Source organism: Drosophila sechellia, chromosome 2L (genome assembly GCF_004382195.2).
Source record: "Drosophila sechellia strain sech25 chromosome 2L, ASM438219v1, whole genome shotgun sequence".
NCBI lineage: Eukaryota > Metazoa > Arthropoda > Insecta > Diptera > Drosophilidae > Drosophila > Drosophila sechellia.
The window spans coordinates 3970743-3989655 of record NC_045949.1 but is presented as its reverse complement, the minus strand read 5'-3'; the positions used below and the strand labels follow the sequence as shown (position 1 = coordinate 3989655).

The window sequence follows — 18913 nt, the reverse complement described above, 5'->3', positions numbered from 1 at the left end:
AACGCCGCAGAGCGAAAAACGAAACTAATTTTTGCTACGCCATAATCCGATTTACTACTCTTTTCCTCTTTTGGTTACACTTGATTAGGATTTATCTATGTTTTTCTATTTCATCTATATATCTTCTTTTCTGCCAATTACAATAACTTTGAGAGCAGCTGCTGAAAGCTACTTAGTGAAGAGAGGCGGAGCGACAACTTTTACTTTTCGCTTTTGTAACAGAGAAATATTTGGAGTTGATTAGTTATTTTTGTACTGCTTTTCAGCTATTTTATAGTTGGCACTTTCTTTTTTCTGTGAAAATAATTCATAAATCTTGGAAAAGCATTGTTAATTTAACAAAGTGAAATGGAAAAACTTACGACAAAAAACGCCTTTCACGAGACATTTTAGGGGCTTTTTATTTTGATTTTGCATCATTCAGTGAACTTACCTAAAATGAGATGGAAAAATAAATAATTAGTCAATATTTCATCTTTAATTACTTTCGCAAACGAAATGTATAAATGCCATATTAAATATTACTAAAAATACAGCTTACAAGCTTTTAAGATGCGAAAAGCGTATAACTGGACCTTTAAGATAATGAAACTTGCTATTTTTGCGACATTTAGCATCAAGTATGTGAATACCACATTGATTCTCTTGCTTTGTATAAATATAAAGTTCATTCAGCACGAGAATGTCAAGACTGTATTAATTATGATATCAGCGCAATTATCTCTAGAGAATTAATCGCACACGTTTAGAGCAGATCTTTTTCGAACCAGTATGGGTCTTAAAAATGGAACCCATAGCAATTACGGAACTGTCTTTCATCCCCGGGAATTTTCGACCATAAAACACCAAAAACCAATTTACCAGCAATTTTTGCTCGATCTACGGGCGGCGGAGGAAGCTGAACTTTATAAATAGCCAGGAAAACAATGCAACAGGAAGGCATGGAAGATGTGGAAGGGGGGATGGATGCATATTCCCCTCTGTGGTGCATTCCTCAATCAATTTCGTTGGTTTCCTCTGGCGTCTCCTTCGTTTTTCTTATTTACTTTGCATTAATTAAACATGCCCTGCCACCTACTCAGAGATCCCCCTCCACATTTCCCGTCCCCCATCTCATCAACTTGGTGTAGATTTTTCGATTCTTCCTCTGAAGCACTGAGAAAAAAGCAGTGCATCACAAGCGAAATGATCACTGTACTTCTTGTAATTCAGATGTTCAAATAATGCTTTAAGAAGCTTAGATTTAAGATATGTTCTAAAATACTATTTAGTTTTTAAACTTTGCTTTTTTTGTTGCTTTCAGATTTATGTTGGCTACATTTTCCTGAGTGCATCTGTAGCATCTGCAGCAATCTTTGGTTATATTTAAATGTCTGTGTGCCAGAGACGCACGTGCAGCACTTCTTGCCGCTCCCTTCCACCCACTATGTCCCTCTCTTTCACCATTCGTCTCTGTCAAGTGGCACAGCATCGCCCGTCTCTTTCCCCGCAGCATCGCCCCTCTCTTTCGCACCGCCTGCGCCACATTGCAGTTTGTCATTGTAGCAATTTCAATGTTGCGCTTGTCAATTTTGCTGTTTCTCATTCTGCTTTCTCTGTCGCCCCCTCTCGCATGGGAATCCCCCTGCTAATATAGCCACCCACCGCCTCCTGCCACGCCCCCCGCCCCACGACGCTCATGTGGCTGATGCTTTTTCCAGTTATTTTGCCACAGCAGCAGCAGAAAAGCCACTTAAAGTAAGCGGCAGCAACACAAGTTGCATGTTGTCAGTTGCAAGTTGCTGGTTGGCTTTTTTGTGGATTTTCTACTTTTCCATTTGAGGTACAGATCCTTTTGTAGAATTGCAGACAATTTTTTAGTTCTATTTAATGGGGCTCAAGAAATTTTCATAACAAATTCATTGTGAATGCAAAGTATCTGTATCTTTAGCCCGAAAGCATTGACAATCAGTTTTAACCGAATAATAATTCAATTATTTGATTATTTTAAAAAGTCTGCTTCTGATTTTTCGTACTGCCCATACAATTATTGTCAAATAAACGTAATCAAAGCAATTTATTTATAATCTACTTATGTGTATCTAAAGTTTTATAATTCGTTTTTGCACAGCTTTTTTGGCTCATAGCAAAGCAAATAATTCAGCCAACAAATAAAACGAACAAAAATGCACCCATTGATAACATTTTTGTGAGTGCTGTGAATAAGTTTGCACTAAACTCATTCATAATGCGCTTTATCACTCCAAATTGGTCATTCTTTTGGCCAAAAATAGCCGAGCTGGCAATTTAGATGAGATCTTGCCGACTCTACGAATAATTCTTCATTGCCGCACAGCAGCACTTATTTTGTGCCCAACTTCCCCCTCATTTTTTCCAAGACTCCACACAGACAATTTAATTTCAATGTCGCCGCAATTTAAAAAGAAATGCAACAAGGGGGAGAAAGTGGGAAATGGGGATGCACTCTTTGTCTTTGTCCGTTTCGAGTGAGGGAAATAAATAGTTTTGTTTTGACACTCTTAAGGCGGAGATGTCAGCGGCGCATCTCCGGCTCCCTTCTTCACTTAATTCTCGGATCTCCTCTGTCCAGTTCTCCATGTGGAGCCACCAGAAAACACAAACCCCACCCACCAACACCACCCCTTCTTTTTTTTTGCCGTCTGCATTTGACAAGTGGATTTAGCATTGGTGGCACTCAAAGAGAAGAAGCTGATAAAATCCCCAAAAGCATAAGAGCCGAATTACGAATTGCGAGTCACCCTTTCTTACTCTATTAATTAAAAGAAACTATTGATCTTTCCAACACTACATTTATACTTTTTCAAATACCCCAAAAAACATAAGATACTAATCACTGAATGCATCACTTTAGCAGACTTTTAACCTTCTATACCCCAAAAAGAAAGGGTATTTACATTTAGAGATAGAAAACTTGGTTTACTAAACTGTTGGCCAACTGTTTTAGGCAGCTGCTAGAAGCGTTCTTTTTTTTTTTTTTGTTAGTTTTCATTTCCGCTTTTTTTGGTTTTTGCTTTTTTGTGGTTTATAGGCGTTATGATTGGGTGTGTTTTCCCATTCATGTGTGTGTGTGGGCGTGGCTGGCGCAACAAGTTGACAATTTAGCTGGATTTTGTTTCCTCTTCTGTTGTTCTTGTGCTGTTTTCCCAATCTTCCGCTCGCTCCTTCGTTTTGCTAATGATCTTTTAAGTGCCACGGGCGAGGGAAGAGATTCTTCGGTCTTCAGTCACCAGTCTTTTCGGTCTTCTCGCAACGCTCCGTTGATAAACACAAACTGACTAAGCAAAACCAGCCGCAACTACCGTATTCCCACTGATTCTTTGAGCCACTTCTTACAAGACTTCTTGTATGTTCTCTTACTTTATTTATTTTCCCGCTTGTGACATTCTTTTTACTGTTATAAATCAAGCGCAAGTCACGTACAGTGTTCATTGCCTTTGGAGATTACTGTAAGTGTGGCGAAAGCTAAAAAATGCTGTTTAGACTGTACACCGCTTGCCAAGTGGGACAGCGTATTACCAGTAAATTCTTAAATTACCATAATGAATATGTTATGTATAACAATGAGGATTATAAGAACCACAATAATTACGAGTCTGTGTTGATACTAAAGTAGAGATAGTTCAAGAATGAAACCGTACTGTTATGATATCTCAATAAGAAGGGCTATTATTGGTATCATTTTATTTTCAGTGTACTAATCGATGGTGGGCCCGTATTCTCCCCAGGTGCTGCGCTTAATTTTCACACCTTTTCCCGGTTTTCTGCTTGGACAGCTGCTTTTCCACACATGTACAGGTTTCTCCCTTCGTGCTGATGCGCTGTAATAAACCCCATTTACACCGACAATTTTATGCTTTTGTTTATTGTTTGCTTTCTCTACCAGAGTTCGGGTTCGTTTCAAAATTTGTAGCCAGAAAAAGAAGCCCAGAAATTGGGGCACTTATAATTGGAAGGTGAGGCACGTCATGGCAATTGGTTAGAGCCTTTTAAATATTTATACACTCTACTAATAAACAATGGTGTAGAATTTCTAGTATTGCGGTTTGTTTATTTATCATTTCGCCGGCTGCGAAGTGTAAAATTCTTCGCTTTTTATACTCCCCTTGTCGCTGGGGCGTAAAAAAATCCACCAACAATGAATAAATTAGCAATATAGCGCAAGTTTTTTTATGATTTGCAGTAAAACCACTAATAAAAGTAGTCAGCTATTTTGTTGCAATTATCTTGCCACCGAAACATTTACATTAAATTTGAAAAAAATTAAATTTTATAATAACTTTGAAAAATAGTTAAAACATAATTGCCATTTAAACATTTTGTTAAATGCTTTTAGCCACTCATTTGCCCCAATAAAACCTTGAATGTGCACTGCACGATCATTAAATATTCACACAAATCTTTAAAGCCTTTGGCAATTATTTTATGCATAAAAAATTCACGTAATTTCGGCTTTTCCCTGTTTAAACCAGCGCAAAAACGGAAAAATTCAGGCACCGAATACGGAATTTCTATGAATAATTGCCAAATTCTTTCTTTTGGCCAGTTTCAGCTCGCATAATTGAATTATTCTCTGTGTGAGGAACAAAAAAAGGTCAAACATTCGATAGATTTTTAGTTATAATTAAACAAGCAAAATAAACACGCATTATGGGCAAATTAAAGCGGGGAATATCCCTATAACATGGTAAATATATATGTATATATAATTGGCAAACAAACTAGGCAAACTTTTATCTTTGCAAATAAATAAATTAATTTGCTTATGTCTGGCATTAAAATGGCTAAAGTGTCTGTTGCAAAGTCAATTCATTGAAATTTATCTGGTCTATTAAATATTTATGTAAACATTGACAAACACATAAAAGTGGGCTTGAATGGTGAGTTGAGGGCATTCACAGCCCCTGAAAAACGCATCAAATTGTGCAAAATTAATTAAAATGCATTTTATTTATGAAATTTAACCTGACTGCTGATTGAGTAGCAAATGCGACCTGCTGCATACCCTAAAACCAAAATGTTCTTCTAAAATGATCCAAGGTTAAGAGAGTTTGCTCGCAACCATGTCACAAAATATACAACAGTCTGCATTTCTTGTTGATTTAAATCAACTTAAATTGGTAAGTAACCAATTAACACAAGTACGCCTCTAGATATCAACATAAAATCATATGCGATTATAGTGTTGCACATCACCATCACAAATGACAAATTAATTGAAATTAATTCATATTTAATAAGCTTTTGCCGCAAAAAAAAAAAAAAAAAACGTGCTATGCTTAAAGGTAGCATTTATTTTTAATTTAGTGAATATTTTCTCAGTCTTTTTGATATTTTCCACGCGTGTGTAATCAATTTTCAATTATGTGCAAAATTAATGACAAACGTTTTGGCGGCATGTTTGTTAATCAGGCTTCACTTCGCTTATCCCTGCCACATCAACCCCCTTATCTCATCCCTGCGAATCCCTAGCTATCGTAAACTGACTTTTGATTGATTTTGCGGCACTAGTTAAGCGTATTTTGGCTGGAATGTCTTTGGGCACGCAACAGCGATTTCTCGTTGTACCCTCTTCGTCTTTGAAGTGTTAAGGATTATGCTGGTTAGCAGGCACCCTCAGTCCTCAACTCCCAACCCAAAGCCCACGAAAACAATCCCCCCAAGCATTCTAGTCGGAAAAGCAGACAAAGACATATTCCTCGAATAGATGGAAATCAAAGGACAAAACACACAGACAGGCAAACGCGGGAGGGAAAATGCGAGGCGAACATATCGATGACTGCCAAAGAGGGGTGTTTAAATAGCAGGTTTAAGGGTATTTGGCCCCCAAAAAACATTTCCCTAATGGCAATTGACATAATTACGCAAAGTAGTTCCTCTCCATTTCTCAAACTTTCGCTCAAGGTAGGCAAAAGTTTTTCAACTTAGATTAGACCTGCCCCCAAAACACCTTCCCATTCACCTGCAGACCCAGGACCACCAAGCCCAAAATGGAAATTAGGCTTTAAAATTGCCCTGGAGGCGTCTTTAAAATTTATTGCTGCCTTTGCTGAAACTGAAATTCCCTATGCCAAGCCCAAATTTATTTAGCCTGCTAGAACATTTACCACGATTTTTGGGGGCAATACACTGGAAAAAGAGGGGCCAACAATTTTCAGGAGTAGCTTGTAAACTGATTGTAGTGTGTTTATATGATTATATGTCTTAGTTTTAGTTTTGATAGCTATTAGGTTTGGCGGCTAAAGTATTTTCTGTTAAATGCATTTTCCCTGCCTTGAGGTTAGTGTAATGAAAATTACTTAAGCAAGAAAAAAGCGGGCAGGAAAATACAGCCTTGTACTTCTAAGCTGCTCTGCAGCCCGAAGGAGAAAATGTTTGTTAGCCCGAAAAGCGATGGAAAATCAGTGGAACGCGGGGGTTTTAGTAAGCAGCAAAAGAAAAGAAACTGTTCGACTTCACATTCTGTTTGTTTGTCCTTGAATTTAGCTTTCTATGGCCGCAAAAGCCAACCCGAATTTCCCCAACTCCCCTCCCCCCGACGAAGTTATTATTACAAGCGCATTTTCATGGCCAGACAAAGGCGGGGGGAAAATCAGGGCTGGGAAATAAGGGCGAAAACCAAGTCAAATTGGCGCCGAAAAAAATGTTTCGCATACATTTTCACTGGAAATTGATTTTTATCTTGGTTGTCAATTGAATTCAGTGCGCTTTATTTGCACTCCTTATTTTATTTGTATTTTTTCTGGCTTAACTTTTTTTTAAGAATCTGATACTCGAGCAGCCCTCACTTGTCAGCGCATTTTACGCTTTTGACAGGTGATTATATATAATATATTTATATATTTTCTAAATTAAAAGCGCAGAAGCGCAAATTAACACTGGATATTACATTTAAATATTAAGTTGCACAAGTTACACAACAAGATGAACATAATTAAAGGAGATAATTGCCATCTAAGTTTGGCGTCGTAATCATAAATTGAAATTTGATCCGGCACATAATTTACATTAATCATTTTGATCTTTAAACCCAGCTGAGCAACAATTATTTAACGCATTCATAATTCATCTTTAATTTATCGAGGCAAACTTTTCTCCCACCCACCATTTTCGTATTCTTATTGTTCTTCCGCGTCTTGCGGATTAATTTAACCCCCCAACTTGAACTCACCCCTCCATCCACCCGCTGATTAAGGAAACTTTAGAGTTTTTAATTAAACGCACATTGCTCTGTATTTCCATTTATAATTCAAAAATGATCAAGTGAAAAAGAGCGGGCATAGAGCTGGGTTTTTATCCCATTCATAGACTTTTATTGCCATTTCATGCGCTTCACTGAAACTCAATAAAAATACACTTTTTTTGCCAGTTTAATGCAGAAATTTAAAAATAAATCGTGGCAAGGGTGGTTGCTGGAGTGCAGAGAGTGCCATGAGTGTTATATAATAAATGCAGACGACAAACAATGGATAGAAAAAATATTGGCGAAATGATTAAAAATGGAAATACGCAAATGCAATTTTTTACACTTTTCCCGCAGGTTTTTTTCCACCATTCCCAGCAATCTTTACTTGCCGCTTTCCCCGTTTGTGTTTTCTGTTTGATTCCGTAGTGAAATCAATTTTGTGCAATGCATAAAAATAAAATATAAATATTCCGAGTGCAAAGTGAAATTAATAAAAACACTTCTGGGGGTTGCCTGATCGATTCGATTCGTTTCGTGGGGGTTGCAAATTTATAACCCAACCTTTTTTTTTTAATTTTAATTTCCAGTTTAAGAATTTATTATTTGTTGAAATATTTTCACCGAGTCTTAATTTCTGTCGGACAAATGAGCATTACGAGGGATGCTTTTCCCATCCGAATGACAGTCGGCACAGCCTGTTTTCAAATGAGTTTTTTACACTTGAGACGAAATTAAAACTTCAACTGTGGCCAAAGACAAAAACCCTTGAAACACAGCCACCCTTAGGATAAATCCTACCCCTCTTCTTCTCGATTGAGCAAATGAAATGGAATGTTTGATTAGAAAAATGTTTTGCATAGCGTAAAATTTTATATTCCTTTCCCCATTCGTAATGGGCGTGTCGAAAGGGGGCGGGGGCGGTGGAGGAGTTTTAACCCCTATGTGTGACGACTTAAACGTTGGCCACGAAATGCGTTTCACAAAAAAAGGTTTTCACAGTTCATTTTGCGTAATTTCTACAATGTTGCTTTGCATTTTTCTCAGACGGATACCGAAACGGGGACACCCCTTAACCCACCTAGCCCCTTAACCCATCGCTGGCACCCCCTGCTCTTTTCAGCCAGATGCACAACCCTAAAAAAGCGAATTGATATGCTTGAGAAACCCGGCAAAAGTAACAAAGGCATAGGATTGGATTGGATTGAAGCAAAGGGGATTGCATTTTGTCCTTCGTTGGGGGGTGGAGTGGGTTAAGGGATGCACTGATTTCGGTGTCTTCAATTTTCCACCAAGGGTTGCAAGCCATTGGGAAAAGTTTACACGTTTTCCACCGCCTCTGTTGTTCTTTTCCCTGTTCTGCGGCGATTTGAACAAATTCGAGTGCTAAACGATCATTATGAGGTTTTAGCCAGACGGGGGTTGCCGAGGGTTAAGGTTTAGTTGCCTGCAGGCTGCGAAATCGAAACATTTGGATGCGGTCTAATTAATCTATTTATTTAGGCGGATTTCAAAGGTATTTTATGGTAATATTATTAAAGACTTATTTCCAAAAAGGGGTGACTTTGGGAAATGTATTTATTTGAGGATTAATTATTTGAAATTGAAGGCAACCTTTAAGTGAAGCTATTAATTATTCTCAGTGCTGAGAAATATTCTTTTTAATTTCTTAAGTACTTTACAGTGAAATAAACAGATAGACCCTCCTCATTTAAAGCTCATCCCAGTTGATCTAGACTTGACCAACTTCCCCATAGATACTCAACCTTCTTCAACCTGAAACCAGCCTTTTTCGCCCCTTAAACCCCAAGTCCACTTAACCCGCTAACTCCAATCAAGGGGAAAAAAACCGGTGGCGAAAAACAGTCAGCCATAAATTTATCAGCGAAACATAAAACGTGCGAGCGGCCAAAAAAAGATACTCAGATATGTTTGTTCAGTGTGAGATACTCCGATGGCGCAGAGATACCCAAAGCAGATATAGATACGGATCCAGATCCAGATAAACAGATACATGCAAAAGCAATCAGTGTATTGACCACTACGATTTTTGACATGTTACGCATACAAATTAGAGCAGCCTGCCCCTTCATTTCTGCCACCAAGCAACCAGCCTTTGCAATTTTCTGATTTTCTCTCTGCGCGGGGCTCATTTGAAAGCGAAGAAGCGAAAAGCAATCCCCAATAAAGAAGCCAACAAAAGGCAAAAAGGAGAACTGAAAGCAGAAAGCGGCAAACAGAAGCCAAAGAAAGATTGAAGCAGTTAAAGAAAGAATTATATATATAAATAAAAACAGCATGGGCAAAGAAAAAAAAGAGACGAGTGGAAAAAAGTGCTGAAAGGGTACGGAATAAGTATTGCAAAATCCAGAAAAAACAAACATTGAAAAGAACCCACAACGTGGGCGAATGAAAAATGCTCTTCAAAAGGCAAGCTCGCACTCAAACATTTTTTGTTATTGATAAACAGAATAAAAGTTTCAAATTTATGTGGAATAATTACAAAAAGGGGTTATTTATTTATTATTTTTTAATATTTTCATAATATTTTTTGTCAACTGATAGTGAACTTTTTGCATGCTTAAAGAGCTTAAAAATGCGCAACATCCCTTTGGCCAAGAAAATTAACATTCAGAGGCAAAAAGAAAAGCAATAATACCATGGCTTTGAGCAAAAACACGCAACGCTGCCATCTAATCAAGAATTTCGCATAGAAACTGAGCAGAGCTGCAGAATGGCTATTGGCATCATCAAGTACCCAAAACACAAGCCATGCTAATGATCCAAAGTGTCTCGAAGACAGGTTCGCCCGATTCCAATTCCAGTAGCCAAGGCAATTAGCAAAAGGTGAGACAGGTGAGGGGATCTCTGGGTGAGGTTGGGGCACGGTTATTGAGGCATGACAATCGCCGTGGAGCTGGTCAAGAAATGCCATCACGTCACGCGTCGTCTTGCCAGCGACTTTAATCGCATGCGGAATGCAAAAATAAATAAAAATAAATAAATAAAATGTAGAACGAGAAAAAAACAATGGATAAATCAATTAATATTCATAAGCTGTGTGTTGAGTCAGTAGCTGCTGGTCAACTTTGGTGACTGCAAACCTGCAGCTTGTGTGGAATGCAGCACACCATTACAGAGATTATTCAGCATTAATTGAAATTCAAAAGCGCTTTTCTATCAACGCTTCATGCAAATATTTACAGAAATTAATTCTTCACATGCTGCAATCGTCAAAGCGACGAGCAAAATTGACTTGGTGCGACAAAAAACTATAAAAATCATTGCCATGTCGATTCAAAAAGTACAAAAGTTTAGAAAAATATTTATTTTCTGCAAATGCTGGTGAAAATTTTTCTGTAAGCGAAACCAATGACGAGGTCGCTCGGCGGGTTAAACACAATAAAACCCAACTGCCTCGTCATCAGTCAGCGAATGTTATTGAATTTTTATTATAATATTTATTCACTATTTTATTGTCTTCGACCCGCGGCGAGCAACATCATTTGTATGTTGGCGATTTCTGACTGCATTTCGGCTGCGTATGGAAGTTGTTTAAACAGCTGCGAGTTTAAATCCGCCACCCACCTCAAAAAAAAAAAAGAAGGGGTAAATATGGAGTGCATAAACATGACTACAGATACACGAACCGAGAGATATAAATTCTCCGCTTGCGAGTTATAAATTCCATATGCCAAAGCATCAAAACAAAAAGGGGTACTCTTTTATTTTTTTTAGTTCTGCCAAAATAAAACTTTGCGGGATTTGCAGAGGGGCAAAAAAGCTGTGGCCGATTCCATGGGTTTAGATTGAAATTCGTGGAAACATAAACTAAATGTGGGCCACTTTTTAAATTCCTAACTTGGAATACACAGTATTAGTTCTCAAGCTATAGAACTTGTTTCAAATTCCTGCCTGCATTGATTTTAATGCCTTTACAAATTGCCTCTTTGTGCACAAAATAACTGCCATAATTTGCTGGAATGCCCAAAACACATTTCAACTTTAGTTTGTCATTTCTTTTGTTTATTTAAACCCAACTCTCTAAGTATCAATATTGCCACAACGGACAACAAAGTTCCAGCTGGCTAAACCAATTTATTGTATCTGAACTGAAATCCCCTTTGTAGCCAATGCCTCTGGCCTTCTCTCCTCTTTTCCACTTTCCTGTGGAATCCAGCTTTGATTTTGCAAATGCACATTGTGCATATAGATAAATTTCCCTCTGCAGGAAAAGCGCTTCTCATTTCCACCGCATCTGTTGCCAGCCTGTGCGCCACCTGTCTCTTTCTGCACCCTTCTCTTTCTTTCGCTCTTTTCTTATTTTTTGGGGCAACCCATTTCCGCACACGTCGCTGAATTTTGCACGTAAAAAATGTTTGAAACAAACAAAATATTTGTTTAATTTATTTTAATTTCAAAGTTGCAGCAGTTGCAGATATTTTTGCAGCAAGCGTGTGCGAGTGTGTGTGTATGAGTGGAAAATGATATGACGGGGGGACAAAAGAAAAAAAATAAAAAACAGGGACAATAACAACTCCGGAAAAGTGAGAAAAACTAAGCCACAATCATAATTCACGCGCTAAAAACACGGAGGGAAAAGTGGGAAAATGGCGGGGAAGGGGAAGTTTTAGGAGCGCAGGCATTTGGAAAAGCCAGGAAATGAAATGAATGGAAAACTCAAAGGGAAAGCGGCATGAAAATAAAGGAAAAGGGCGACAGTTAGCAGGTAGACAGACGAAAATAAAAACAAAAGGCAGGCGAAATAAACATAAAAACCGAAGGAGACGCACACAAATTGTTGCCAACTGCCTTTCGAGCACTTCTTAAGCAATATCCTGTGCTGCTCCTTGAGCATTTTACTGTACGCACAGAGGCAGCGGGGATTTTCCAAGGAAAACTCAGCCAAATTGGAATGCACTTCAAGGATCAACAGGATAAATGTGTTGACAATCAAGTGATGGCGTGTAGGAAAAAGACACAAGATTGGGCTAAAAACAAAATAATGTTCTGAAAATGGTGGCTTAGCACCTTTAAATATTTTTAAAATATTTAATTATATATACGAAACCGCTAAGGTTATTAGTTCATCCTATTTGCCATTACCAAGTAATTATTATCCTAAGCGGCCAAAGGTCTTAAGTTTTCCACCATTCCTCGTTCGCTAATCTTTTAATGCGTTTTTAATGTCTGATCCCTCCGATCCCCGCCAGCTTTAAATGTCAATTCCCTCTTGGCCACTGTCATCAAATCTAATAATGCCCCCGAGTGGTGCAATTCCCCAGCTTCATGCCTAAAAAGCCTCCACAGAGAGTTCATTGATTTCTGTTTTTTTTTTTTCTTTCGGTCGGAGGCGTTGACAGTTAAAGCTTCAAAGTCGACTTTTACGAGTAGTTCGTATAAAAGCGTTGGAAAACGCGTGTCAAAGGCCCAATTAAGATGTCAAATTAACACGTTTTGTTTATTAACTGATTGCACACACAAAAAACACGAGCTGAAAACGCGCAGAGCGCCATATAGTTAATGGTGCAATATATCTTTTGAGGGGGTGATAAACTCAGGGGGACTAACCCCAACTAATCGCAGACAAATTAATAAAGGAAGTGCTGCTCCCCTTTTCTACTTCCCTTGACTGATTTGCCCGATTGGGTGAATATAATTCACATTTAAATTTAGCCCCTTTGCCGGCTTTTCCAGGGGTTCTTTAAGTATTAAAAAGCATTTTGTAAGCAAAGCATTATGTGTGAGGAGGGAAAAACTTTGCCGAAGCGTGCCAAACTAAAGTTTTCCTATACTTATCCCAGTGTGTCCCCCGGTCTTGCGCCCTTTATTTGTGGCACAGTAAATATTCTTGCATAATAACAGCATTTTTCCACTGATGCGGAGCATCTGGAAAGTGGAAAATTATGCCAGAATTTTTAATTAAGGCGATACTTATTTCTTTAAGACTGGCAAGTATAGATAGAGTAAATACTTGGTGAACCAGTTTTTTAATGGAATATCGACTGTACTTCCGATTCACTATCTTCCTAGTAAATGCTGCCAATTGACAGAATCCAACAAAGGAGGTCGGTGCGGAAAATTGTGTGGAAAATTGGGGAGGCTTGGGAAGCAGATAAAAAACTTTACGCTGACGTCAAGCTGCAACAACCTAGATAAACAAAAAACTAAAGTGACGTCGCAAGGTGACAACAGCAAAAGCGACTTGGAAAAACAGGGGGGAAAACGACGGAGGAAAATTGCGGAAAAAGGGGAGTTGTCATAAGCAGGGGATGTCAAGGGCGGAACCGAAACTTTTAATTGATTTGTGATATGCGTGTGCCGAACACAAAGGGTGAGCAGCGAATATATTGGGATTTATTTATCGGGAGCTATCAATCTTGCTGATAAGCAAATGAACTCAGTGATAACCCCCCTTTAGATATTTAAATTCTGGAATAATGCTCGAGAAAAGCTGGGTAATCTTCTTAGCAATTATATATAACTGTATTGCAAACAAAAAGCTTCTTATCAAACGAATAAGTAAACTCACCGATGAGAAAAAAGTTGCATATAGTCGTTGCTGCTCTCCTCGCACTCCTGCTACCGACTATTGCCGTCCCTTTCATGGCAGTTTTTCGCCTCATTTTGTGACTATATTTTGAATATATTTTATATGTGTTTCTGCTGTTTTTGCTTATCTTCGGGTGTTACTTCCAATTCCCTTTGCAAAAACAATGTTTGCTACTTTTGCTGGACTTCTTTTTATTTCGATTCGCAGTTACTGGTTTTGTTGCAACGCTCCATTGCGTTGGTAAATGTTTTTGTGCGTTCGACGATATAGTATTTTATTATTTATTGCACACGAAACTTTGAACGGGTAGCCGAAAACGAAGAAGAACAACTGAAAAGGGTTAAGAATGGTGATGTTGATTAGAAATTGCTCGGCTTTGTGGGGTTAAGATGTTGTATGTGGTTCCTCGGGCATTCTTGTATTTTATTGGTTATTCAAATGCAGTTTTAGTTTATAATCCATGTCCTTATGGCAGTTGTTGTATTATGACTACTTCCTTTAAATTATAATCCATTGTTTTTTTATAAGTTCGCACTAATTATTTATATATTTGATATTATTAAAATCATTTTTGTTGATGCTAGAGATTTAGAAAGAAATGTAACAGGTTTTTTTAAGTTTTCTTTTTCATCGCATTTATCCACATCTTTCCTTCACCTTTATCTACCTCTCCTTTTTCACAGTTATAACTGCATTTATGCTTCACACTTTTTCGTGATTGTTGTTGCTTTAGAGTTGCAACATGTTTTTATTGCTTTTGTTGTACTTTTGAGCAGGTAAGAAAATCACTTAAAAGGTTTCCAAGAAACACACCAATACACGTTAGCACACAATCACACGCACACATACACATGCACACGAAATGGACGCTAAACCTGTTTCCCAGGTAAATCGGTAAAGGTGTGCGCGTGCGAGGGGGACAGAGCGATCGTCAGAGATCGTGGATGGAACGGGAGGGAGGGAGCGAGATAGAGATGACGCAGATGCTGCGTTTTTTCTTATTTAGCTTAGCTTCGTTTCCTTTTCTTAAAGTTTTAACTGTTGTTTATTCGAAATAAATCTATTATTTAGTATTTATTGTTGCTTGCTTGCATTGTTTTGATTTTGTATTCCGCTGATTTTGGTCTTTCGCTGCCACTGAAACCACACACACACACACTTTGCACAGTTATTTTGTATAAAATTTAATTTTATACCTCAAATTTAGTATATTTTCTGCGTTTTACCCAATAATTTGGGACTGTTGTTGTTGCTGCTGCTGAGTTGTTGTTCGCACACACGCGGAAATCGACGAAAAACGCGGCGGGAAATTCAGACAACGCGCACTCACTTTTCCACGAAGCGTTCGATCCGAAATGGGAAAACACACAGAGAAAGAGAAACGAAAATTTGAGCCGCAGCCGCAAAATTCAAGTTCCACACACAGTCCGCACAAGTTCGAGTCGAACACGTTCGAAGAGAGCCGTTAACAGCGCTGTTAAGTTAAGCTAACATGTTCGACTCGACATTTATTAAGAGAACATAATACCGAATTTCTCTTAAGTTGGATTGTGTTCAGAAAACAAATTATAAATGTTTCCCTTAATATTTCAGGCATGTATTTTAGGCCGAAAAAACCAATAAATTTAAAATAATTTTAAAATTATTTTTAAGTTTTAGTTACCAGCATTGTGGTTACATTTATAGTTAAATTAAGAACCAATAAATAAATAGAGAAGTATAAGCATTTTGGTTATTAAAACTGTTCAATTTTGTTTTAAAAAGATTGTATGTGGATTTATATATTTTATATTTTTTTTCGATGGTAACGGACCCAAATGGTGAAAATGAGCCCGAAGCAGCGACGAATAGATGCAATTTTGCATGGAAATTCAACTTGCCTTTAGCAACATGTTGCATTTTGCTAGAGGTTTCGAGTGCCTTTTTCCAAGAAAACTCGTTTCTGTGGCCAACAAGAAAAACCAGTCGGGAAATTAGTCAAGAAAAATAAAGCTAAGAAAAGCCAGCAACAAGTTGGGTTTAAGCAAGAGAGAAATAATGGTATAGACGAGTTCCCCGACTATCAGATACCCGTTACACAGCTAGTGTAAAGGCGAAATTTCATCATCCTTCTGCCTGTTACATACTTCTCTACGAATCTGGTATACCCTGTAACTCTACGAGTAACGCGTATAAAAGAGGTGCGAAAGGTGCGGCGATAGTGTACATGCAACAAGTTCGAGCTTGAAGGCAAGTAAACTTCGTTAAGTTCGCACATATCTATGACCATCTCTTTCACACCCCCTGTAGCGATCTACATTAAACCAGTTATCTTAAGATTTTGTGAAGAGACCTCCTCTTCCACACCTCAAGTAAACCCGTTTTCCATAAAACACGTTATATGCGAGACGAACAGCTCGCTGATACGACACTCGCCAGCTTAAACCTTTCTTAGACTTTTATATGACCACACCCACGAGCCAGGTTAAAGAAAATTTAAACTTTGTTGTACTTCAAATAACAATTATCTCGATCGTACATATATGTAGTATATATATATAGTATCTAGATTATCCACTGAAATCTGTAAATGTACTTAACGCAATTGTTATAATTTACCCAAACAGTAGCACTAAGTCTTGGTATTATGTAGTGTTTTTTCCTTTTTTTTAGAAATACCGCGAATGATTGATTTTTTCCGCTTGGTTTGTGAGCAGCTGAAAGTGGCTCTGCATATTCAATATTTTTATTTAGGAGTCAGGCCACGCGCTTTGCATAATGAATGCATAGGACTTACAAGCAGCCCAAGAATGGTAAATAATTTTAAAACAGATTTTCTGCTCGTTCTGTCTGGTCTCGTCCGCTGCTCAATGTTTATTGAATTTTTGATTTGGGCCCCGAGGCGATTTCTCCTCATCATAAAACGCCGGACATGTCCCGCTACTAAAGACGCATACAAATGACCTCTGGGAGGGCTGGCCCCGCCCCCATTTCCCTCAGGTGAAAAACCGACTAGACAACACGCCCACCCGCCCCCACACTTCGCTCACTAGGAGCACACGAAAATCCAGCTTAATTATCCCTATCCCCTGCTTAATGTGGCTGGTTTCTCGTAGATCCTGGTAATTTCCTTAACATTATTTTCCTTGCATATTAATCGCCATAAATTTGGGTTAAAATATGTGTGTTTCATGGGGACAAACATTTTTATACTTCCGTAGCTTTATATGTGACAACTACAACTCTTCCCCTATAAACCAATTTTGATTACTTGGTATCTTCGACTTCTTCTCGTCTTCTTCTGAAAAGCGAGGATTAGAAGATGTAGTCCATATGAAACCCAACTCTTAATTTGAAAAAACATTACAGAATCACGATGAAGATTAAGAAGGAGTTGAGTTTGGAAAATAAACTGGCGGGCAAAATTAAGAACCCCCAACATGATCTGCGGTTTTGAAGTCTGCTTGAATTACAAGTAGATTAGGGTTAATACATATATAAAAAATAAGAATAAAAAATAAGTAAAGTTGTAGGAGGATAAGATGAAAACAAAAAATAAAAGCAGGTAGTAAACAAGACAACAACAAGAAGCACCACAAAAAGGTACAATAAGAATATCCATGAAGAAAACGAAATAAAGTGGAAGATGAGAGAGAGAGAAGGAGCAATTCTTCTACCTAAGCCACTTCTTTTTATCTTCTTATTCTCCTTTTGCCTACCACTTCTTGTTGAACTCACTCCATGTAACAAAAATTGGTAAGAAGTGAGGGCGAGGGGTTCAGGTGTGCCAGGTGAGTGAGAAAGAGAGGGAAGTACTATGAGTGAGTGAGATGGAACAGCCCTGTCAGTCAAGTTCAAGAAGTCCGAAAAAGAAGTAAAATAAAGCGGCTTAAAAGACAAAAAATACAAACAAATACAAAGCGCTACACTCAAGTGTTTTAGAAGAAATAATTTTCATAATATTTAAACATTAGTCAAAAATAATTTCTTTGCTTATTCATAGTATACTCTCGAAATAATACTGGAAACTATCTTTTCGCCTGCATGGTTAGATGTGCACTTAAATCGCTTGTCTCAAGTACCAGTCTTCAGTCTTCAGTCTCAAGTCTCCTGTCTCCAGTCTCCTGTCTTTAGTCTCTTGCCTGCAGTCTTCTGTCTCCAGTCTTCTGCTCTTCAAATTGCAGCCTGTCGTCTGCCTTGGCCACTTCGCTTTGGCCAAGTTAATTATGGGTTTGAGGTTTTCGAACCCAACTCCGTTTCGTCGGCAGCTGGCAGAAGGAGAAGAAATTGCGAAAGAAGGAGATGGATGGTTTCGGGGGTCGAACGAGAAGGAGCGGGGCATTGAGGTTAAGGTTTGGGGGCTAAATTGCAATCTCTATGAAAATTGGTTCAGCCTGCGGTCGGGGGTCGAAACCATATGCCACATAAAAGTACAGTAGAGCTAAAAAAGAAGAACAACATACATTTAAATTTGGAAAGATTTCAAACATTTTCAAGGCAACACTGCTAACTAATTCTCTAATTACTTTGCATCGAAATCTTCTACGATAATTCAGAAGAACGATGACCACTGTAACCTGTACCTGGACCTCCGACCAGGAACAGAGTTCTATATAATTGCTTCGTGTGCGTTTCTGTTTCCTATGTTTCTTTTGTTGTAACTCGATTCCTGAAACATTCAGAAAAAAGAAGAATCACTTGAGGGATGCATTTTAATGGCTGCAGGGGCGGGGAAGGGGGAGGGGCTTCGGAAAATGGGGCTGCTTAAAAGGGGGAGGGGCTGCTCATTCGCTTCGATTAGAACGCAATTTTCTAGGTTATTTCAGTGCTTTTGTTGCTGCTGCGTACCGACTGGAAATTGCTCCATAAGGAACTCAATGGGAATTAAAATGTTTGTTTTCTTTTTCAAGCAGAAAATCGAAGAATACGAAGCTGGTGGAACAATAACCAACCGCACACACAGTGGTGTACAAATTCTTTTGGGGCCCACTGTGCGCGCCACTTGAGATCTCCATTGGATTTTCCTTTTCCTGCAAATCCAAAAATACAACCACTCATCACCCCTCGATTTTTTCTCCACCAACCAGCTCTCTAATTTAATTTCCAATTGCACATAATCCGTTTTGGGCCTTTCAAGTATTTGTCGTAAAATTTGATGCGTAAATAATAAAAAAAAACGG

General features: G+C 38.3%; 1 protein-coding gene across 2 annotated transcripts in view; it reads right to left on the bottom strand.

Annotated features, from left to right (window-relative positions):
- LOC6613308 (hemicentin-2) overlaps positions 1-15132 on the bottom strand; it is a 79116-nt gene extending 63984 nt beyond the window's left edge. Inside the window, exons 1-2 of one of the 2 annotated variants that reach the window (XM_032722554.1) lie at positions 14951-15132; positions 13734-14084 (exon numbers count right to left, since the gene is read on the bottom strand). In XM_032722554.1, coding sequence (XP_032578445.1) covers positions 13734-13827 — 94 coding nt within the window. In that variant the 5' untranslated portion in view covers positions 13828-14084; positions 14951-15132. The remainder of the gene's footprint in view (positions 1-13733; positions 14085-14950) is intronic. The other variant, XM_002037749.2, reaches the window with a different exon arrangement.
- Positions 15133-18913: the final 3781 nt, after the last annotated feature.